The sequence below is a fragment of the Trachypithecus francoisi genome, unplaced genomic scaffold (assembly GCF_009764315.1).
Source record: "Trachypithecus francoisi isolate TF-2019V2 unplaced genomic scaffold, Tfra_2.0 Lachesis_group15, whole genome shotgun sequence".
Taxonomy (NCBI): Eukaryota; Metazoa; Chordata; class Mammalia; order Primates; family Cercopithecidae; genus Trachypithecus; species Trachypithecus francoisi.
The window spans coordinates 68,446,267-68,470,177 of record NW_022681460.1 but is presented as its reverse complement, the minus strand read 5'-3'; the positions used below and the strand labels follow the sequence as shown (position 1 = coordinate 68,470,177).

General features: G+C 35.3%; 1 protein-coding gene across 4 annotated transcripts in view; it reads left to right on the top strand.

Annotated features, from left to right (window-relative positions):
- STXBP5 (syntaxin binding protein 5) overlaps positions 1-23,911 on the top strand; it is a 207,442-nt gene that overhangs the window by 108,799 nt on the left and 74,732 nt on the right. For all 4 annotated transcript variants that reach the window (XR_004442912.1, XM_033235135.1, XM_033235134.1 and 1 more), the window contains exons 10-15: positions 17,782-17,936; positions 19,139-19,211; positions 21,619-21,766; positions 21,990-22,057; positions 22,327-22,367; positions 23,246-23,466. Coding sequence is in view for 3 of the 4 variants with exons in the window: in XM_033235135.1 (XP_033091026.1) it covers positions 17,782-17,936; positions 19,139-19,211; positions 21,619-21,766; positions 21,990-22,057; positions 22,327-22,367; positions 23,246-23,466 (706 nt within the window). In the remaining variant the exon portion in view is untranslated. The remainder of the gene's footprint in view (positions 1-17,781; positions 17,937-19,138; positions 19,212-21,618; positions 21,767-21,989; positions 22,058-22,326; positions 22,368-23,245; positions 23,467-23,911) is intronic.

Below are 23,911 nucleotides of genomic sequence, written 5' to 3'. Positions count from 1 at the left end.
ATAATATCTCAAAGCATGTAGTACTTTTTCTTTCTACAACCTATACATGTCATTAGTAATGAAATTATTTATTGAGTGTATGTCACCCCTATTAAACATTCACCTCAGTGAAAGCATGGTGGTGCTGAATGTGAAGAAGATAGGCGGGTATATTGAAAAGATAGTAATAAAGAGCTAACTGTTAAAAATGCTTAGTTTAACTCTGAGGCAAAGGCGAATTCTGACAAAAAAAAAATGAAATTGAGGTTACATAGCTTTTATTTTCTGATGAAATAAAGCAAATAAAACTTAGATCTGGAGAAACCAGATGTTCTCTTGCATAGGGAAATAAAGTATTTTAATAGACATGGAACCAGTTCTTTCTTAATAAGAAGTCGGAAGTTAAATGTTAAGTCAATTCCATTGAAGTTGTTTCTTTGAGAAACTAATGTGAATCAGGTATGAAGTCCCATGGTGAATGGCAGTTAGCACAGTGTTGTGTGAACTCTGATGTCAGACTACCTGGGTCTGAATCCCACCTCAGGTGTTTACTCATTGTGTAATCTAAGGCAAACCAAATAGGCCTTCTCTGCTTGTTGCTTTATCTGTAAAATGGGAATAATAATAATATTGTCTACATCATTGAATTGTTACAAAAATTAGATAAATATATAAAGCACTTGTAACATGCTCTTTATACCAGTTGTCTCACATACATCACTAGTATATGTCTCACACACATCACTAGTATATGTCTCACACATACTGGTTGTTTCAGATGTTTGATTACCTCTGACAAACACCTAAAATGCAGTTGTTCACTTATCGTGCTTTCACAAAGCAAGTGTACAAGTGGCAAGGTTAACCAAATTTTATAACTGAAGAATCTAGTATTCCTTCCTAAATTGAGAATCGTATTTATCTGAGAGAGAAAGGCTGTGATTTAAAAAAAATTTTAGTACTTTTTGATGTCAAAAAAAAAAATTTAGATATCAAATATGATGGTTCCTTAGTGGGTGGTGAAAATAATTTTGCTAGTTGTGACCATCAATTTCTAAATTATAAACTAGAATAGGAAATAGCACTGCATATTTTAAGGGTAAGTATTGATTCGTGAAACTTTTATTCAGTGGCATATATTTGTCTGTATACTGAATCATGAAGTAAAATGCACTTCTTCCTATGGGTCATGATTAAAATATTTGAAAGTCCCTGATTTAGTAGAAATAATTGACGATTTGGATTATTAGACTTGGGTCCAAATCCCAGTTTTGCCACTTACTAACTGTATTATCTTTGGTAACTTACCTAACCTCACTGACCTTTTTTCCTTACCTTAGTAAAACAGAGACAGTAATTACCACTTTATGAAATTATTCATGAAGGACTAAATGAAATAATATGTATCTGGCACATTATAGGTATTTGATAAACTCTAGTTTCTTTTCATTTCTACTTTTACACTTTTCTTTTCACTAGTAGACTATACAAGAAGGTGTCAGTGGGGCCAGATTTTCAACAAGAAACAACTTTGGATGGATTCAAATAGGTATTCAGATGAACTCTAGAGTTTTGAGCTACAAAGCATTAGAAGAGTTAGTTTTCTTCAGAAATGATCACCATTCAAATAATTACCAGCTTTGGGAAAAGCATCTCTTTATTATGGAACCTAAAAGCGAATATTGGATCCTTGAGCAAGACAGCTGACTAGAGGTGCCTGGTGTTCATCACCGTCCCCCCGACACACACACACACACAAAAGGACCAAAAAGAACAGACTAGAGCCTCTGAAGAAAAGTGATGGAATACAGAAAGGGAGTGGCCAGTTCCCCGTGGAGTATGGCAACCCAGGATGACAGCATAGAGGGGGAGCAAAACACCCTGACTCTGCTGCCCTGTCTCCCACTTTGAGCCAGGAGGCACTTCCCCTTGTGGAGAAAACGTAAGCCATAGGCCTGCAACAGTCCCCATTACCACTGCAGGCACATGCAGTCCTTCTCTGATAGAATTCTACAGTACTCATAGGCCCGGAGCCCGGTTTGTAGAGCTTCAGGTAAATTCCATGAAGCTGCACTACTCCAGATAATAAACAATGTGTGTATCCTCACCACCCCATAACCCAAGCTGCTATAGTATGGTGCCATTTTGAAATTGGAGCCAGTGCTTGAGTGTTCTGCTCAGGGACCAGTAACCACTTCATTTGTCCACTCTTGAGACTCCACTGTCATTCTACTGTGCTCACATGAGTGACTACAATGCCATGATCCCAGTTGCTCAGAGCCTGTGGCGAGGAACAGTTGTGGCTCTGGTGCCCACACCCATGCAGCATACTGCCCCCAAAAAACAGATGGTCCTGTACAATGAGGGAGACAGCCCTGGGCTGGCTACAGTACTACATGTCCTTGCTCCTTGCAGGAAAAACAGCCCAGCAGACCCTCACCTGGCAGATCAGCACCTGAATCAGTTGAACTGGCATGAACCTGTGCCTTCAGTAGGAAAAAAAAAAAGCTCAGCAAACCTGCCTTTAGTAGGTTCACCCCCCGAGTCAACCTGAAAATCAGCCGATCAAGCCCAAACCTAGCTAAGCTGTACCACTCTTGCCACAGACGTCTATAGCCTAAGTCACTGAGGCACTCACAGACATTGCTGAGATGGTTTACAGCTGAAGAAATTGCAGGGAGACTACATGGTGCCTCCACCCAGAACCAAAGCCAACACACCCTACCCAACTAACATAAGACCCATATACAGGAATAAATCTTTCCCCAAAGAGCTACTCCCTAAAACTGGAATAAGTGACTGTTCAACCAAATGTGTAGATTCAGTGTAGGAACACAAATATGAAAAAGCAAGGATGCATGACATCCCCAGAGGAACACAATAATTCTTCAGTAACAGAATCCAAAGAAGAGGAAATTTACCATATGCCCATAAATAAATTCAAAATAATGGTTTCTTTTTTTTTTTTTTTTTTTTTGAGACGGAGTCTTGCTCTGTCGCCGGGGCTGGAGTGCAGTGGCCGGATCTCAGCTCACTGCAAGCTCCGCCTCCCGGGTTCACGCCATTCTCCTGCCTCAGCCTCCCGAGTAGCTGGGACTACAGACGCCCGCCACCTCGCCCGGCTAGTTTTTTGTATTTTTTAGTAGAGACGGGGTTTCACAGTGTTTGCCAGGATGGTCTCGATCTCCTGACCTCGTGATCCGCCCGTCTCGGCCTCCCAAAGTGCTGGGATTACAGGCTTGAGCCACCGCGCCCGGCCAATAATGGTTTCTTAAAAACAAAGCTCAGCAAGATACAAGAGAATACAGATAAACAATTCAACAAAATGAGAAAAAAATAAGAAATTCAGCGTAGTTAGCATTTTTGAAAAGTGCAAACAGAAATCTTGGAACTGAAGAACTTAAATGAAAAATACAATTGAGAATTTCAGCAACAGACTACATCAAGCAAAAGAAAGACTTTCTGAATTTGAAGATAGGTCTTTTGAAATAATCCAGCCAGAGGGTGGAAAAAAAATAAGAATAAAAAGAATGAAGCAAACCCATGGAACTGAAGAGTTGCATTTAAATATACAAATATTCACGTAATATTTATAGAAGGAGAGAACAGATGGAGGAAAGGCACAGAAAACATATTTAATTATACAGTAGCTGAAAACTGCTCAAATTGGGAGAGAGATGTATATTCAGATCCAGGAAGCTTAGGAGTTTCAAGTAGATTAAATTCAAAAGGTCCTCTCCAAGACACATTATAATCAAACTGTCAAAAGTCAAAGAGAATTCTAAAAGCAGAAAGAGAAAAGTATCTTGTCACATGTAAGGGCATCTTTGTTAGATTATCAGCCAATTTCTCAGCAGAAACCTTGCAGGTCAGTAGAGAATGGATGATATATTCAAAATGCTGAAAGAGCAGAAAAAAACCTGTCAGCTGAGAATACTATACCCAGCAAAACTATCCTTCAGAAATGAATGTGAAATAAACTTTTCCCCAGACAAGCAAAAACTGAGATAATTCATCACCACTAGATAGGCTTAACAAGAAATGATTATGCTGAGTACTATAACAAGAAGTGAAAGGCAGGTAATTACTGTCATGAAAACATGAGAAATTATAAAACTCACAGGTAGAAATAAATGTGTAAGCAAACTTGTAATACTCCCATACTATGATGATGCTATGTAAATCTTTCATACCTCACCTATGAAGGTTAAAAGTCAAAACAGTCAATAATAACTACAGCCACAAGTAGTTGTTAAGGAGCATGCAATAAATAAGGATATATATATGTGTATGTGTATATATATATATATATATATAACAAAAATGTTATTTTTATTGAGAGAAGGGTTGAGAAATGTTGAGAGAAGGGTAAAAGTCTAGAATATTATTATGCAGCTAAAATTAAGTTGTTATCAGCATAAAATACTCTGTTACAACCACGTGATTATTTGTGTTACACTCATGATAACCATCAAGAAAGAAATCACAACACATGCACAAACAAGAAAGGAATCAAAGCTTAGTACCATAGAAAAACCACCAAACCACAAAGCCAAACAACAAGAAAGGAAGAATGTAATAAGGAATTAAGAAAAACAAGAAAGTGGTTAACGAAATGGCAAGAGTAAGTTTTACCTGTCAGTAATTACCTTGAATATAAATGGATTAAATTTCCCAATTGTAAAAGAGACAGTGTAAATGAAAAAAACAAAAAAAAAAACAAAAAAAAACCCCGTATACTACCTACTATAGACTCACGTCAGTTGTACAGATACACACAGACTGAAAGTGAAAGTATGGAAAAAGATATTTCATGCAAACAGAAACCAAAAATGATCAGGTTTATAAAATATCAGATAAAATAGACGTTAAATCAAAAACTGTAAAAAATGACCCAAAAAAGTCATCATGTAACAATGAAGGCATCAATTTAGCATAAGTATTATAAATATATATGCATTGAACACTAGAGCACACAAATTATTACTACATCTAAAAGGAGAGATAAACTGCAATACATAAGTAGTAGAGGAATTCAACACCCTACTTTCTGCAATAGACACGTCATCCAGGGAGAAATTCAACAAAGAAACAATGGATTTAAATTGCAGTGTAGACCAAGTGGATCTAACTTACATTTACAGAATATTCCATCCAATAGCTGCAGAATGCACATTCTTCTCAACTATGCATGGAACATTCTTGAGGAGAGATGATATATTAGGCCAAGAGCAAGTATTAACACATGTGAGAAGATAAAGATCATGGCTTTTTTGGCCACAGTGGTATAAAACTAGAAATGAATAACAAGAGAAACTTTGGAAACTATAAAAATACATGGACATTACACATTGTGATCTGAATAGCCAATGAGTCAATAAAGATGTTGAAAATGGAAAGTAAATGATTCTTGAGACAAAATGGGAAAACAATATACTGAGGCCTGTGGAATACAGCAAAAGCAGTCCTAAGAGGAAAATTTATGGCAATAAATATCAGAAAAGTAGAATAATCTCAAATAGACAACCTAACATTGCACCTCAAGGAACAAGAAAAAAGTGAACAAACCCAAAATTGGTAGGAAGAAAGAAATAATAATGATCAGAGCAGAAATATACAAAATAGAGACTAAATAAAACTACAAAGTAGCAATGAAACAGTTTGTACAAAATAGAGACTAAATAAAAATACCAAATGTCAATGAAACACAGTTTTTTTGAAAAGTTAAGCAAAATCAAGCCTTTAGTAAGATTAAGAAAAGAGAGATGACTCAAATTAATAAATTCAGAGATGAAAAAGGAAACATTACAACCAGTACAAAATAGACTAAATAAAAATACAAAGTAGCAATGAAACAGTTTGTACAAAATAGAGACTAAATAAAAATACCAAATGTCAATGAAACACAGTTTTTTTGAAAAGTTAAGCAAAATCAAGCCTTTAGTAAGATTAAGAAAAGAGAGATGACTCAAATTAATAAATTCAGAGATGAAAAAGGAAACATTACAACCAGTACAAAATAGACTAAATAAAAATACAAAGTAGCAATGAAACAGTTTGTACAAAATAGAGACTAAATAAAAATACCAAATGTCAATGAAACAGTTTGTTTTTTGAAAAGCTAAACAAGATCAAACCTTTAGTAAGAATAAGAAAAAAGAGAGATTACTCAAATTAATAAATTCAGAGATGAAAAAGGAAGTATTACAACCAGTGCAATAGAAACGATCACAAGAGACTATGATGAATAAATTATATGCCAACAAATTGAGTAATCTAAACAAAAGTATATAAAGTTCTGGGCACATAGAGCCTACCAAGATTGACTTAGGAAGAAATGGAAAATTTCAACAGACCAATAATGAGGGAATTGAATCAGTAATAAAAGTAGTCTAACAGTAAAGAAAAGCCCGGACCCGGACAGTTTCAGTGCTGAGTTTTACTAAACATACAAAGAAGAATATTAGTCCACCTCAAACTGTTTCAAAAACTTGAAGAGACGGGAATTCTTCCAAACTCATTATATGAAACCAGCATTATTCCCATACCAATAATAATTCCTGAAACTATTCTAAAAAATTGGAGAGAATTCACCCCAACTCATTCTGTGAGGCCAGCATCATCCTGATACCAAAACCCAGTAACATACAACAAGAAAAGAAAACTATTAACAGTACCTTCTCTCATGAACATAGATGCAAAAGTTTTTAACAAAGTACTAGCAAACTGAATTAAACAGTACATTAAAAAGATCATGGCCGGGCGCGGTGGCTCAAGCCTGTAATCCCAGCACTTTGGGAGGCCGAGACGGGCGGATCACGAGGTCAGGAGATCGAGACCATCCTGGCTAACACGGTGAAACCCCGTCTCTACTAAAAAAATACAAAAAATTAGCCGGGCGAGATGGCGGGCGCCTGTAGTCCCAGCTACTTGGGAGGCTGAGGCGGGAGAATGGCGGGAACCCGGGAGGCGGAGCTTGCAGTGAGCTGAGATCCGGCCAGTGCACTCCAGCCTGGGCGACAGAGCGAGACTCCGTCTCAAAAAAAAAAAAAAAAAAAAAAAAAAAAAAAGATCATGTACTGCAATCAAGTGGGATTCATCCTTGGGAATTTCTTGTGCACTTTCACCAGTTCTATCCAACATAGTACTGGAAGTCTTAGCCAGAGCAATTAAGCAAGACAAACACATCCAGATTGGAAAGGAGACAGTCAAATTATCCCTCTCTGCAAACGGAATGACATTTTATATGTATAGAAAATCCTAAAGACTCAACTGAAAAACTTAAAAGTAATAAATGAATTTAGTAAAGTTGCAGGATAGAAAACGTACAATAGTAACATTTCTATATGCTAATAGTGAAGTAACTGAAAAAGAAGTCAAGAAAACAATCTCATTTACAATAGCTACTGAAAAAAAAAGATAGCTAGGATTAAATTTAACAAGGGAAGTAAAAGATCTCTGCACTGAAAACTATAAAACATTGAGGAAAGAAATTGAAGAGCACAAATAGAAGTGCACCTCTTTTTCATGGATTGGAAGAATTAATATTGTTAAAATGTTCATACTACCCAAAGTGAGCTACAGATTCCATGTATTTCCTATCAAAAACCAATGACATTGTTGGCAAAAACAGAAAAGTTTCTAAAATGTATATGAAACCACAAAAAAATTTAAATAGTGAAAGTAGTATTTATCCAAACAAGTAAACACAAAACCCAATGCTGAAGACATCACATTACCAGACTTCAAAATATACTACAAAACTGTAGTAATCAAAACAGCATGATATTGGCATAAAAAGAGATGTATAGACCAATGGAGTGGAATAGAGAGCCCAGAAATAAATCTGTGTATCTATAGCCAACTGATTTCCAACAAAGATAAGAAGAACAAAATTTGGAAGGACATTCTTTTCAATAAATGTTGCTGGGAAAATAGGATATCCACATGCATAAGACTAAAACCACACCCCTATCTTTCACTATATACAAAAATCTGCTAAAAAATGTATTAAAGACTTAAATGAGAGACCTGAAAGTATGAAACTACTGGAAGAATACATGGGAAATGCTTCATGATATGGGACTGGGCAAATATTTTTTTGGGTAGAACCTCAAAAGTGTAGGCAACAAAAGCCAAAATAGAAAAATGGAATTACATCCAATTAAAAAGATTCTTCAGAGCAAAGGAAACAGTCAACCAAGTGAGGAGACCGTCTACAGAATGGGAGAAAATATTTGTAAAATGTACATCCAACTAAAGATTAATATACAGAATATATAAGGAACTCAGTTCAATAGTCAAAAACAAAAAAAAGATCTGATTAAAAAATGGGCAGAAAACCTTTAATAGACATTCCTCAAAAGAAGAAATACGAACGACCAACCAGGCATATGAAAAAAATGTTTGACATCACTAAACATCAGGGAGATACAAATAATACCACAATGAGATATCACCTCACTCTGGTTAGAATGGCAGTTATCAAAGAAGACAAAAGATGAAAGTGTTAGTATGTGAAGAAAAGGTAACCCATACATACAGTTGATGGAATGTAAATTAGTGCAGCCATTATGGAAAATCATAGGAGGTTCCCCAAAAAGTTAAAAATAGAATTACCATATGATCCAGCAATCTCATTACTTGATACATATCTGAGGGAAATGAAATCAGTATGTTGAAGCAATATCTGCACTCCCATGTTCCCTTTGTGATCTTGGCACTTGGTCTTACATCTGTTAAGAAAACGTCCACAGGCATATTTGTATGTAATTTCATCTAATGAGTGAAGATCTCTTTGAGTCTATGGACTTTTACAATTTGAAGTGCCTCATCAGTTAACCTTACCATTTTTAATGTTACTTTTGGTATGTCAGTCAAAAAGTTTTAACCTTAAATCATTGAGTTTTACTTTATCATTATCTTCAGAAATAGTCATTCTACAACCCACCCCAGATTTGTCTGTATAATCTTTATTCTCTCAAGACTAGAATATTTTCTCCCATTCTTAATCCCCAAATCTCTCACCTAACTATGATAAATTGCCATTCACTTTCTTGTTTTTAAGATAACTTTTTTTTTTTTTTTTTTGAGATGGAGTCTCGCTCTGTCGCCCAAGGTGGAGTGCAGTGGCACGATCTCAGCTCACTGCAAGCTCCATCTCCTGGGTTCATGCCATTTTCCTGCCTCAGCCTCCCGAATAGCTGAGACTACAGGTGCCCCCCACCACGCCCAGCTAATTTTTTGTATTTTTAGTAGAGACTGGGTTTCACCATGTTAGCCAGGATGGTCTCGATCTCCTGACCTCATGATCAGTCTGCCTGCCTCATCCTCCCACAGTGCTGGGATTACAGGGCGTGAGCCACCACACTCGGTGCTAAGATAACATTTTGACTTACATTTGCTTAGCACAATTCTGATGTCTTCTCCGTACACTGTATAATAAACTAGTGGATAATTCTGCCTGTAGTAAGTAGTCAAATACAAGGAGCAATCAAGCCAGCTCACATGGTGAGATTACCACACTACGTTTTGTTCTCGTGACTTCAGACCTGCTACTGCTGTATTTTTAATCACTTTTCTGGGGAAGGGTGACTATTATAGCTTTGTGTTATAATCCCATATGGCCAGAAAATTACATCTACTAGATTGATAACTCTGCCTTTTGACATTAGAACACCTCTTTTAGTAGCTGTGTAAGTATATGCCCAAGATTGGGCTTATCCATGACTCAATTTGAAGTGCTAAAATCCTTGCCCCTTTATTTTTAAGCTCTTCCTTATATTTGTTTTTTAATTCATCACTGTTGAATTTAAATTGATATTACATATATAACGAAGCCTACTGTTATATGCCTACTGTGAGCACCTACAGAATGGTTTCCTGCCAGCTCTGAACCCTTTAGAGTCAAAACTCCCAACACTGATATTTTATCTTGAAACACACTAAAATAAACAAGTAGAAAAGAGGACTAGGAGATTCTGAACAGGCACACTCATACAAAAAGAAAGCCAGCATAATACGCTCTGAGGCTAAGATGGTTTGGTTTGATAGTTTGGGGCCACAGAACGATTGATGAGAATGATAACAGAAGGAAGGCCAGGAGATATATTGTAGGAAGGATTAATTTGTGAGAATACCTTACTAGCATCATTTCAAACACAAGCCAGGATTTAGGGACATTAAAAGAAAGAAAAACAAGGCCAGGCATGGTGCCTCATGCCTGTAATCCCGGCACTTTTGGAGACCTAGGTGGGCGGATCACGAAGTCAGGAGTTCGTGACCAGCCTGGCCAGTATGGTAAAACCCCATCGCTACTAAAAATGCAGAAATTAGCCAGGCATGGTGGCATGTACCTGTAATCCCAGCTACACAGGAGTCTGAGGCAGGAGAATTGCTTGAACCCTGGAGGCAGAGGTTGCAGTGAGCCAAGATGGCACCATTGCACTCCAGCCTAAGTGACAGAGTGAGTCTCAAAAAAAAAAAGACAAATTGGTGGATTCACAAGGGAAAATGCGTATTGGCGTATAACATGTATTTGGTGAGATACAGGTATCAATTATGTGTCTTTATTGATTTTTATAGTCAGGTTTTTTACATAGTAAATAAAAATATAGGAGTGAGTATGCTTTCTTTTTTGATATCATAGATAATACAGTAGTGAAAATCTTTTGTTGAATTATTTCATTATAATGAATTTCCCGTGGTGAAATTTTGAAGGAAAGAGGTTTTCTGTGGCTTTTGACAAATTGCCATATTGCTTTTCAGTAGTATCTGTGTATACTTCAAAGAAGTGAGTATAAAATATACCAATTTCATAAATAATCTGATCAGTATAGGATGATTTTTGTTTTATTTTGTCAATTTAATACTGATATAGTTCGACTGTGTCCTTACCCACATCTCGTCTTGAGTTGTAGTTCCCTTAATCCCCATGTGTAGTGGGAGGGATCTGGTGGGAGGTAATTGAATCATGAGGGTGGTTTCCCCCATGCTATTCTTTGATAGTGAGTACTCACGAGATCTGATAGTTTTATAAGAGGCCTCCCTCTTTGCTCAGCTCTCTGCCATGCGAAGAAGGACATATTTGCTGCTCCTTCCACCATGATGGTAAGTTTCCTGAGGCCTCCCCAGCCATGCTGAACTGCGAATCAATTAAACCTCTTTTCTTTGTAAATTACTTAGTCTCAGATATGTCTTTATTAGCAGCATGAGAACTAACTAATACAGTAAATTGACACCAGGAGTGGGGCGCTGCTGAAAAGATATCCAAAAATGTGGAAGTGACTATGGAACTGGGTAACATACAGAAGCTGGAACAGTTTGGAGGGCTCAGAAGAAGACAGAATTGTGGGAGAGTTTGCAACTTCCTAGAGACTTGAAGGACTCAGAAGACCAAAAGATATGGGAAAGTTTCGGACTTCCTAGAGACTTGCTGAATGGGTTTGACTAAAACGCTGATAATGATACAGACAATGAAGTCCAGGCTGAGGTGGTCTCAGATGGAGCTGAGGCACTTGTTGGAAACTGGATCTATAGTGAGCCTTACTGTGCTTTAGCAAAGAGACTGGTGGCTTTTTGCCCCTGTCCTAGAAACCTTTGGAACTTTGAACTTGAGAGAAATTATTTGGGGTATCTGGTGGAAGAAATTTCTAAGCGACAAAGTGTTCAAGAGGAAGCAGAGCATAAAAGTTTGGAAACTTTGCAGCCTGATGATGCACTAGAAAAGAAAAACACATTTTCTGGGAAGAAATTCAAGCGTGTTGCAGAAATTTGCATAAGTAACGAGGAGCTGAATGTTAATCAACAAGACAATGGGGTAAATGCCTCCGGGACATGGCAGAAACCTTCACAGCAGTCCCTTCCATCACAGGCCCAGAGGCCTAGGAGGAAAAAATGCATTTGAGGGCCAGGTCCAGAGTCTTGCTGCTTTGTGCAGTCTCTGGACTTGGTGCCCTGTGTCCCAGCCATGGCTAAAAGGGGCCAATGTAGAGCTCAGGCCATTGCTTCAGAGGGTGCAAGCCCCAAGCCTTGGCAGCTTATGTGTGGTGTTGGGTCTGCATATACTCAAAAGTCAAGAATTGAGGTTTGAGAAGCTTCACCTAGATTTCAGAGGGTGTTTGGAAATGCCTGGATGTGCAGGCAAAAGTTTGCTGCAGGGGTGGAAGCCTTGTGAAGAATCTCTGCTAGGGCAGTGTGAAGGGAAATGTGGAATCAGAGGCCCCACACAGAGTCCCCACTGGAACACTACCTAGTAGAGCTGTGAGAAGAGGGCCACCATCCTCCAGACCCCAGAATGTTAGATCCACTGACAGCTTGCACCATGTGCCTGGACAAGCTGCAGACACTCAATGCCAACCCATGAAAGGAACCAGGAGGGGTCTGTACCCTGCAGAGCCATGGGGCAGAGCTGTCAAGACCATGGGAACCCACCTCTTGCATCAGCGTGACCTGGATGTGAGACATGAAGTCAAAGGAGATCATTTTGGAAATTTAAGATTTAGTGATGGCCTTTTAAGATTTTGGATTTGCATGGGGCCTGTAACCCCTTAATTTTAGCCAATTTCTCCCATTTGGAATGAGTGTTATTTACCCAATGCCTGTATCCCCATTGTATGTAGCTAGAGTTATGTGGTTTCATATTGAATCCAGAGTTTGAGGAGGTATGAGGCTTGCGTTGAGATCCTCTGTAATATCCTCACATTCCGCTGACAAACCCACAGTGATAGAATAAGTCGAGTAATAGTATTAGAAGTCTCAACTTGTGTGCTAGGCTAGTGTTGCTCAAATTATGCCTGTAAAGAGTTTCTGTGTGCTAAATTATCTGAGATAAGTACAGAAATCAAGACTGAATGTAGAAACTTGAATTGCACTTGACATTGTTGCAGCATTTACATGCACATTCACAGTTGGTGTTTGTTTTACAAAAGCATAGCTTTTCAACAAATTAAAAATTTTAAATACTTCTTGACCACAGTTTGGAAAGCAGTGTTTGAGACAACATGTATTTAGACGTGTTTCAAATTCATCTTCTGATATTTTCGATTTTATTTCTTTTTTCCTCCCAGCCCTTCTATTTAAGAGTTTTTTGAAAATTTCATTTTGGATTATTTCACTTTGACTTGATAGATTTAAAAACTTAGTAGAAAAAATTATTAATTTATTTTAGTGTCCTTCACAAGTTTGGTTTTTACTCTAACAGTTTATGCATATGAGCCTATTTTAATTGACATATAGTCTGCAAAATAAATCTGAACTTTTAATTTTTATTTTGTGTGAAAAATAATTTAATACCAAATAGGAGAGTGTGAATTTCTATTAGACTTTTCAAATTAGGTATTGATAGTTTATATTTGAAATTTGAGTTAAGAATTTTAGGAATTTGATATAGGGTCGTAAAAGGTAAATAATTATTTATTCATTCAGTAAATACATATGTCTCTGGACTTTCTGCTGAGCACTAGGAATAGAGTGGTAAAGTTTAGGTATTAGTTACCAGGTAGCTCTCAAGAGCTAAGGTACAATTCTGCTTACCAAATATATAGTTATTAAGTGTTCCCTCTAAAATGGAATTGTACATTTCCATTTGAAAAAAATTGTTGAGGGTTTGGTAAAATCAGTAATGCAGACAATTAGTAATGTAGACAATGCCATGTGAGATTGACTATTTAGAGCTTAAATCCCAATTTTTTGAATACATGGAGATATTGAATAATATAGGTACTAATTATGCAGAACAATTATTAAAATAGCACAGCAATTAAATTTCACCCTCCTGTAGGTATGTTCCCCAAATCTGGCCATGTGTGGGAAGCATCTGAAATGCTGGGCCCCATGCTCCAGCATTTCCAATCCATTAAGTCTGATGAGGCAGTGATCAGCTCAGCTGTAGGGTTAGTGGTATTTTAAATATTTCTTCGGCAAACACCTTGTCAAAGAACCTAGCTGCAGTTTTGGGGATGTAGAGCTAAAAACATGCAGAGGGAAAGCAGATAAACAGTGACAGTGAAGTGTGGTAATGCTGAGTAGAGGTATGCAGAAGGTAGCTAAGAACATGGAGGGGGCCCCCAACTCTGTCAGGGTGGGTGGGCTGGGAAAGGTTTCTGCGAGGAGATGATGATTGGAATGAGTTTTGAAGGAGGAACAGGAACTGACTAAACAGAAAATGAGGGAAAGTACATCTGTCAATGAACTCAACTGAATGCTATCACGCAAAAGTAATTGTGGAGATGAATCAGAGGAGACAGATTCTAGAGATCCTAATGGAGTAAACAGGATGTGTCTGCATGATTTGGAGTCCTTTCACCCATTATCATGTCCTGGCTTGCTCGCTGTCCTGCAGCCCCACTGGCCTGTTAGTTCCTCAGGTACACCCAGCTCGTTTCTGACCTCTGGTCTTTGCGGTGGCTATTCCTGCTGACTAGAGTGGACCTCCTTCTTCCACAAACTTAGTTCTTTGAATGGCTGGCTCTTTTTGATGTAGGTCCCAGCCCAATTGCCATCCCTTCTGGGGTCTGTCCTCATCGTGCTATCTCACTGTCGCTCCTGTGGCCCCGCCCTCACAGTCAGCCCACCACTGAGCCTTGTGTTGATCTTCATAGTATTATAATACCTATCACAGTGTGTTGTCTGCCTAGACTAGATGTAGGAGCACTGCTTTATTCCCTGGAACACAGGTGCTCAAAAATACTCCAGTGAATGAATATATAGTATTATGGAACTGAGTTTAACAAAGTAGTTATACAAATGGCTTTTTGGATAGAAGTGGCACTTTTAAGTGAAGAAGGCATCGTATGGAAACATAGCTTCAGCTGAACCTATTGTTAAGGCAGACCTGGGAAGGTAATCATTGGCAGAAAGCATGTATACTCCATGAAGTGTCTAGTTTCTTAAAAAATCTAATCAAACTGTAAGGCTTCCAAACTGACGTCTTTCTAACCTGGCTGTCTTCCAAAGTAAGAAGAGTCTTGGTTAACACCCAATATCATTAAAAGGGATTCTACTAAAATTCTACTTAAAGTAATAGAATAAAAACTATTATCTCTAGACCTTCTTATCATAAGGCTTACCTTTTTATTTTAAAAGAAAATAAAATATTCTTCACCTTTGTAATTCATGTTACCTAGAAATAGTTAAATCCCTAGAACTTTTAATAAAATTCCAAATGCTTACAGAAACTTTGAATTTTTATAACTTTCGCTGTGTAGTGCTAAAATATTGAACTTTATTTTATCACTGATTTACGACTAATTTTTTTAAGATGGTTATTAATATTTACTCTTCAAGTGTGAGGCATTATAATGAAAAAACATATAACCTATGAAGGTTCACGGTTTGGATGGTTCTTGCCTGGCAATCAGACAATTTTAAAGAGACAGCACATAAAATAGCACAAGTAAAATAGATTTGGCAAATGTTTATTATTATGAAAAAGAAAATTACCTTGGTGACAGGTCAGTTGGCATTTCTTTCAAACTGTTTCTCTTTTTGTAAATATAAGTTTAGAAAATAAGTACAGGCAGCTTACAAAGCCACGGAAGAAAGACTTACGTGCCTTCTGAGGATAAACCTACCTAGCTACCATAGTGTGAAGATTGTATAAACTGGTCACCTACCCAGGTTGATCTCCCTGGGTGCTTTGTGGACATTTTATTATGTAATGTATGCTATAATCTCTCTTCATTGTTCTGACATTAATAACACAGTTTAAAAAATAGGTTATATTTGAAAGTACACATACCAGCCATTCTTGAAATACTACATTTAGAATACCTGGCTCAAGTCTTGCACTCTAAAAATTTAACAAGTATAAGTTCCCCATTGATCCCTTCATCCCTGTCCTTAGATTATTTTAATTCAGTTGTATGTTGCATCTCAAGGTATACAAGAGAGGAGATGTATTCTGTTTATTTGTTATATGTGATAAAAAGTGAAAGAAAATTAAATATACTTTCCTGAGCGTGGTCATAATAATCACAGTATGCTGAGAGGTTGAAACACTGAATGTATGAATATGGTTGTATTTAGGATAGCATTTTAAGCTCCCTAACTGCAATTTAGCTAGAGAAACATTACCCAAATCAATTAGTGCTAAAAAATAAACGATAGTAAGGTAGCAAATGAGTAGTGCAACACACATTTCTACTCATTCATTCCTTTGAAACAATATTTTATTACTACCCACTATATGGCAGGTACTGTTGCAGGCACTGTTGTGGATACAGCAATGAACAAAACACAGGCAACCACTGCTCTCATGAAGCATATGTTTTAATGAGAAAAACAGCAAAATAAATAAATTGGTGTAGTGATAATTGCTATGGAAAAAATAAAGCAAGGAAGGATATGTAAGAGTGTAGTTTTATAAAAGTATTATGTACACCCGCACATACATATATTGCATTGATATTTATATTATAATTCACATTCCCATATGATTACCAGTCTAATTAAATTTTAGTGAAGCTGATTCACTCTTGTTTTAGATAAAAATAAATATAATTTAGTGGTTTTAATGGGTGTTTTTCCCACACACCATGAAGGGAAATTTTCACAATGGATGATAATGACAATTTGATGATATAATAATAATAGGTAACTTACTAAGGATGTGCTGAGCCAGGCACTGCCCAATTTAAGAATTATCTGAGATTAGATACTTATCACTACATATCCATTTTATACATGTAGAACCTAGGAACAGATAGGGTGAGCAATGTGCCTAAGATCACGTGCCTAAGATCATACAGAAATTGAACCAGAACTAAGATTTAAATGCAGGTGATTTAGTTCCAGAACTAGCACTTTTAACCATTAGATATTATTACATATGGCTTATAGAAGATGTGAAGACTAAAAATTCTATAGATGGAAAAGAAGGAAGTAACATCATGAATAATGGGTGAGGAGGAAGATAGATACACTGGCCTTAGATTAAGCATTTAAAAACTAAGAAATCGTAAATGGAGATACTTAAGAAAATAATATACAGAAAATTTAATTCATCTGTATAATGTACCATAAATAACTTCACCAATAAATGGAAAGACAAGTCAAATGCATGGAAATACACTCAGACCATAATATATGAAAAAAAAAGCATATATTAATAGTTTTTAAAAATGAGTCTAGAGAAATAATTTAGGTTTAATAATGACTAATAAGGAGAATGGGAAAATTAGTTATAACAGAATTATTGGGCTAATCACAATTATCAGGCTGGCAACTGATAAATGTGGGTATGGGAGCTATGGTTTGGGAATGCATCAGCCAAGGTTCTAGAAGAAATTAAGGCATACAGGAAATGATTTGAGTGACTTCACAGTTCTCTCAAAAGTGATTTGTATTGAGTACAATTCTTGATGCGTTCTTGAGAATTTAATCCATTACATGCAATGGATGCCTCAAGGCATTAAGATTCTCTGTTGGAACTTCTATTGAGAAGGCCTGGTTAGGATTGGAAGTCAAAGCAATACATTTAAGAGACTTTAATCAGCAGAAACTCAGAGAATTTTATGAAAATTTTACTTAGGAGATAAAATAAAGTTTTAGGGAGGTATAAAAGTTAAATGTAGTCAATGTTTGTTTTTATTGTAAGTTAATTTTCAGTAATTCACTTGGTTCTTACCTAATCCCATTAAAAATTCCACATGAGATAATTCAATTATAAGATGTGTAAAAATGTTAGAATTTAAGATTTTCTTATTTCACTAAATTGAAAAATTATGATGTAGCAAGGAAATTACAATGTAACAAGAAAAATTACTATGCCATTAATAATCTTAATATGTATTTTATTTCCAGGGAGCCTTTTATTATTTTATCAGGAGGTTTGTCATATGATACTGTAGGAAGAAGACCTTGCTTAACAGTGATGCATGGGAAAAGCACTGCTGTGCTAGAAATGGACTATTCAATTGTGGATTTTCTAACGTTATGTGAAACACCATACCCAAATGGTAAGCTTTGCAACTTTAGAGCTCATTCTCTATAGAGAGCTGATATTTAAAAAAAAAAAAAAAGGCCTATGCTGTTTAGATAAAACTACTCATCCTATTGTGCTAATTCTTCTGGAGAAGAGCTGCTGCATTCATAATCTACAAATTTTATTTCAGAAGTTTGTTTAATAAACTTAATCTGTTTTGGAGAATTAAAAAACGCTATTCATATTAAAAAAACATTTTAAAATTCTGTTAAGATAGTAATGCATTAGTAAGGATTCTCCATAGAAGCAGACACTAATAGGAGAGAGATTGATTGATTGATTTTAAGAAATTGGCTCACACTATTGTGGGGACTGGCTAGTCTGAAACCTGTAGAGCAGGCTAGCAGGCTGGATATTCAGGAAGGTATTCATGTTGCAGTCTTGAGTCTGAAATCTATAGATTGAAGTTTCAGACATGGTTTCTATGTTGCAATCTTGAGGCACACTGCCTTTTTTTCAGGAAACCTCAATTTGTGCTTTTAAGACCTTAATCTGACTCGTTCAGAGGGTAATTTGCTTGACTCAGAATCTACTGATTTAAATGCTAATCACATTTAAATATATAAATATATATATATATATATTTTTTCACAGCAATGTCTAGACTGGTATTTGACTAAACAGCTGGGGGCACCATATTATAGACAAGTTGACACATAAAATTAACCATCACAGCTAGCGCATATAATTCAAGAAGAGTTTAAATCTGGACCTTTTTTTTTTTACTTCAGTTGAAATTCATTGAATTTTACAATGAATTTGTAATGTATTTTACAGTTGTTCACAAGCACATATGAAACGTCCAAGAAAGATATTATAGCATTATAGTAGAACTCTTTTGGGTTCCTATGAGATTAAATAATGATATTTGTTCTTATGTGTATTCAGATTTACATTTTAGTTTTGTTGTCCATGTCCAGCTTTGAAATTTGCAATGCCATAGAAATTTCTATCTTACTCATTTTTACAAAAGTAAAATAATTTTGAAAGGGTCGTTAAATAGATTATCTCATAAAACTTACTAGTCTTAAATAACATGCATGAAGTATCATAGGATCAGAATGTTAAATACTCAAGAGAATGAAACTAAATAAAATCAAGCAAGAAATATTTATCTAATTTGCTATCCACTTGCATTTTTAAAACTATAATTCATGCATTGTTGTCCAATTCCAGATTTTCAAGAACCATATGCTGTAGTTGTTCTTCTAGAAAAGGATTTAGTACTTATAGACCTTGCACAAAATGGGTAAGAAATAAAATTTGGTGATCGATTCTATCAGTATGTGGTTGGAAAAAGACACTTTTTATCATAGCATTAGCTATTTCATTTCTTTGAAAACTCTACATTTATATCCATAACCTTGACCTCTTTTGAGAGCTCCAAACTCACATGTCTACTTACTCAAATTTCTCTATTTTATTGAATCTCATAAAATTTTCATTTTTAGGTAAAAATTTGTTGTATTTCTGAAATTTCATGTGATTCAACCTGACACTTAAGATATCCTAGGGCCACACAAAATCATCCTGTGGAAATTAATCCCATCGCTATTTACGTCCAAAATAAGCTATTTTAGTCTTTCTACCTCTCTCACTCTACTTACTCTCAATTACAATGTTTTTGCATGCTTTTGCCACATTGATTTTACACACAGCTCCAATCTTGTACTGTCCTCTTTAAACCATGGTTCAGTATTGTTTTTTGATTTAAAAACACCTGCTACTGCAAACATTATGAATTCAGGGTTTCTTTTCCAACCTGATCTCCCACTGTCTTCTCACAAGTGTCTTATTCCTTAGGAAGACAGAACTATGTGTTCAACAGACATCACATTTCCACATCTTCTCCTGTGTAATTCCCAATACCTGAAACACTCTAGTTGTTTCACTGCCATTAAAAATCTACATAACTTTCAGAGTCAACCTGCTTATCTTTTTCAGGCTTTTCCTATGCTCTGTTTACCAGATGTATTATATCTGGTCTGTAACTTCCCACCATAGGTTCTTTGTAACTTTTCATGGTATTTGCCATATTCTGCTTTTTGGATCATAAATGATAATGTTTACTTATAAATTATTTGAATGGAAGCACATTATATATTTTTTTATCTTTGGAGAAATAATCATTAAGTATGGTTTTAATAAATAATCATTAAGTATGGTTTTAATTGAGTTTACCCATTCAGTATTTCAGTGTTTCTCAATCAAGGGTGATATTTGCATCCCCCGCCCCCGGCCTCACCCTCCTCCCGCCCAGAGAATATATGGTGATGTCTGTGGAAACCTTTTCAGTGTGTTTGAGGGTGTTGCTGCTGGCATCTAGTGGGTAGAAGACAGAGATGCTGCAAAATATCCACAGTGCAAAGGACAGTTCCCCACAGCAAAACATTATCTGGTCCAAAATGTGAATAGTACTGAGGTTGGGCGACCCTGAAGTAGGTGAACAGTATCATTTACCTGATGTTTAGGCAATTCTAAATTTACTTTAGTTTTGCACCTGCTACTTGTACTAATCAATTGTGAGGGGTCTTTTCAAAATAACAAGATAATTTGAAAATATTATTTCTATATGATAGTCCTAGAATAACTTATTCTTAATATGATTTTCTTTTATTTTTTTCCCTTAGGCAAGTTTTTCAAATAATTGAGACTTTTCACATGTGGTCTGTACTGAGATACATTTAAGTCAAAGAAAATACTATGCAAGTAACCTGTGACTAGGCATTTTATTTAGCAAAAGTATCAGTTAAATGTATGGTAATAATGGAATCACTGAACTAAGGAAATAATCTGTGTTATAAAGAGAAGAAAGTTGCTTGCCATTTTGTCATTTTATGAATGCATGTTGTTTGTGTTTGGTCCTGGAGGTGGGAGTGGTGATAGTTGGGTTCATTTTGCAGTCTATAAAGGACTTTTTGGAAATTTCTCTCTTCTGTTTTAAAAAATTGTCAGTAGTAGACTGATCTAATTTTTGCAAATTAGCCACTTTGCCCTTTTTAAATTTTTTAGCCAGTTGCTGGTTTTCCAGACTATTCTCATTCTAAGGACTTTAAAATGAGAAAAGAAACATCATTTTATATTTGGATAGGATTCTACTTATCTTCATGATTTTTAAAAGCATATTTTGCTTTATTTAATAAAATAACTTCATATCTAGAAAACATTTAAGGTAGAATTTTAATATAGATTATTAACAAGACAAGAAAATACTATGAATTGAATATTGGATTAGGTATCATATTTATGGAGAGAAAAAGAATTGAAAATTTGTTAGCTCTGCTAACATAAGGATGAGGTATGTGTTATTCCACCGTTTGCTAGCAGGCATGCCTTTGACACATTATTCTCTGTAAGCCTTTGTTCTTCAGTAAAATACCTACATCATAAGTCTGTTGCGAGAAGTAAATGAGATATAGATATTTAAAGCACTTAGTGTAGTGTATGGCATATGGTATGTAGTTGCAACTAGTCTTTGTTTACTATTCTAATTGAGCAACTTTCATTATAAAAGACTTCCGTTTTTAAATATATTTACAAAAGTTAAATCAATTTAATCTCTGATAGTATGTACATTTTTAAAAGTTTTTATTGTATTAATCATATGGTATAATTCATTAAATTAATAAATACTTTTCTTTTTCCTGTTGTTAAAGATATCCTATATTTGAAAATCCCTACCCTTTGAGTATACATGAGTCCCCTGTTACATGTTGCGAATATTTTGCTGATTGTCCTGTGGACCTTATTCCTGCACTTTATTCTGTTGGAGCTAGACAGAAACGTCAAGGTTACAGCAAAAAGGTATTGAACATGAGCTTCAGTATGTAGTGTTACATTTCTTATTTATTCTATATTTATCACCTTGGAGTATTTGATAACATTGATACCTTTTCTATAAAAAATATATTAAAAATTATTTTTGTAAGCAAAATATGTTTTTCACTGGATTATTTCTACACACACACATGTATGAAGGTATATAGTATGCTTGCAAGTTGCTTTATACAGTGATCTTTTTTTATAGGAATGGCCCATCAATGGAGGTAATTGGGGCTTGGGTGCTCAAAGTTACCCAGAAATAATTATTACAGGGTAAGTAAAAGTCTGTCTTCACCAAGTAAATCTTTAATAGCTAAATATAATTAAGACTGCATGAAATTTAACTTATTGGGCAGGTAGAGTTTTCCTTTATGTTGTAATATAATAAAAAATAAGTTATTCTTAAGAACCTGCCAGTTTACCCTGATTTTTTTTTTTTTTTTACCTTTTACTCATTTTGTTGACTTTTTAATAGCAGTATCCATTTAAAGAAGGAAAAACTGTAATTTTATTCATCACATTCTTAACATTGCTTTTCTTAGGCATGCTGATGGTTCAGTTAAATTCTGGGATGCTTCTGCAAGTAAGTATTTTTAATATTCATTATTTGTTATATGTTACACAATCACTGCTTTTATACATCCTGTTTTATAATAATTGCATAGCCAATAATTTGAAATTTAGAGGTTATAAATTTAATGCTTGATTTATTAAATACATGAGTTTAGAATTTTTAATAAAGATAGTCTTAGTATTAGTAAATCAAGAATAATGGGCAACACAAGTATTCAATTTTTTTTTCTTTTTTCAAAATTTCTTCAAACTCTCTTCCTAAGTCAGAGTTAGGGGAAGTGGGAATGTGTTCCAAATCAGCAGAAATTTCTGGAACACTTTTAATGCCTGACTCTATACTTGTATCACCAGGGTTCATGTTGTCTTTGTGAAATAAATCTGGTGGTTACATAGTAGCAAAAAAGGAAATAATGCCTTTAATGATTAATGTTTGCAAAACACACATGGCAAGCCTTCAGGTGGAATCCAGTTAACTCAGGATAGGTTGTGTTTCCTCTTGTGGGAATGTTTAGTTATATTGGTACTGTATCTTTTTTAGAGAATATATATAGAAAATCATTTTAGGAAGCAAACCGTGTTGTTTATTATTTTCAGGTATTTACACACTGTTTTTCCAAAATGTTTTTATTAGTCATTTTTTTAAGGTTACCTAAAATCCATTGTGATAGTAGATTTTTCTTCATGAATACAATGAGCATACCCTTGTTCGATCAATGAGTACAAAGAATATGTTATTTAAATGTAAAATAGACTAACGTAGATTGAGAAATGAAAATATGGTATAGATAAATATAGACCATTTTCCATACATAGTATGAGTGATTAAATGTTACCTTATGTTTGATCTTTTTGTGTTAAAATGTTTAACATATATTATCTTTTTTCCAGTAACCCTACAAGTATTATATAAACTAAAGACATCTAAAGTATTTGAAAAGTCAAGAAATAAAGATGACAGGCCAAACACAGACATTGTAGATGAAGATCCATATGCCATTCAGATCATCTCCTGGTGTCCAGAAAGTAGAATGCTGTGCATAGCTGGAGTTTCAGCTCATGTCATTATTTATAGATTCAGCAAGCAGGAAGTAATCACAGAAGTTATTCCGGTAATAATGTCTTAGTTATTTTCATGGTCAAGTGTCTGACATTTTTTAAATTTGTAGATGATTTGGAAGACTTTTTGCAGTCAGTTTTGTACAGAACTTTTGAAAACACCTTAGTATTTACATTATTATCTCTCTTTTGTAAAAAATAGCATTATTGCGTATATTTTCACTGATTATTTAAATCATTAAGTATAGTGTATGTTTCCTTTAAGGAAAGCTAATACGAATATGAGTATACTCTAATTTGATATTAACACAAGTACCATAAATTCTAAAATCATAATGCACGTTTGTGTGTGTACTCCCTGAGTCAAGAACATTTTCTTTCTTGCTAAATCCTTTTTGAAATCTTGCTAAATCTTTGCCTTTAAAAATCTTCTTGCCACTGAAGTTTATGTGTGTGCATATAAATTGTAATAAAATGAGCAATAATTATTAGGAGTAA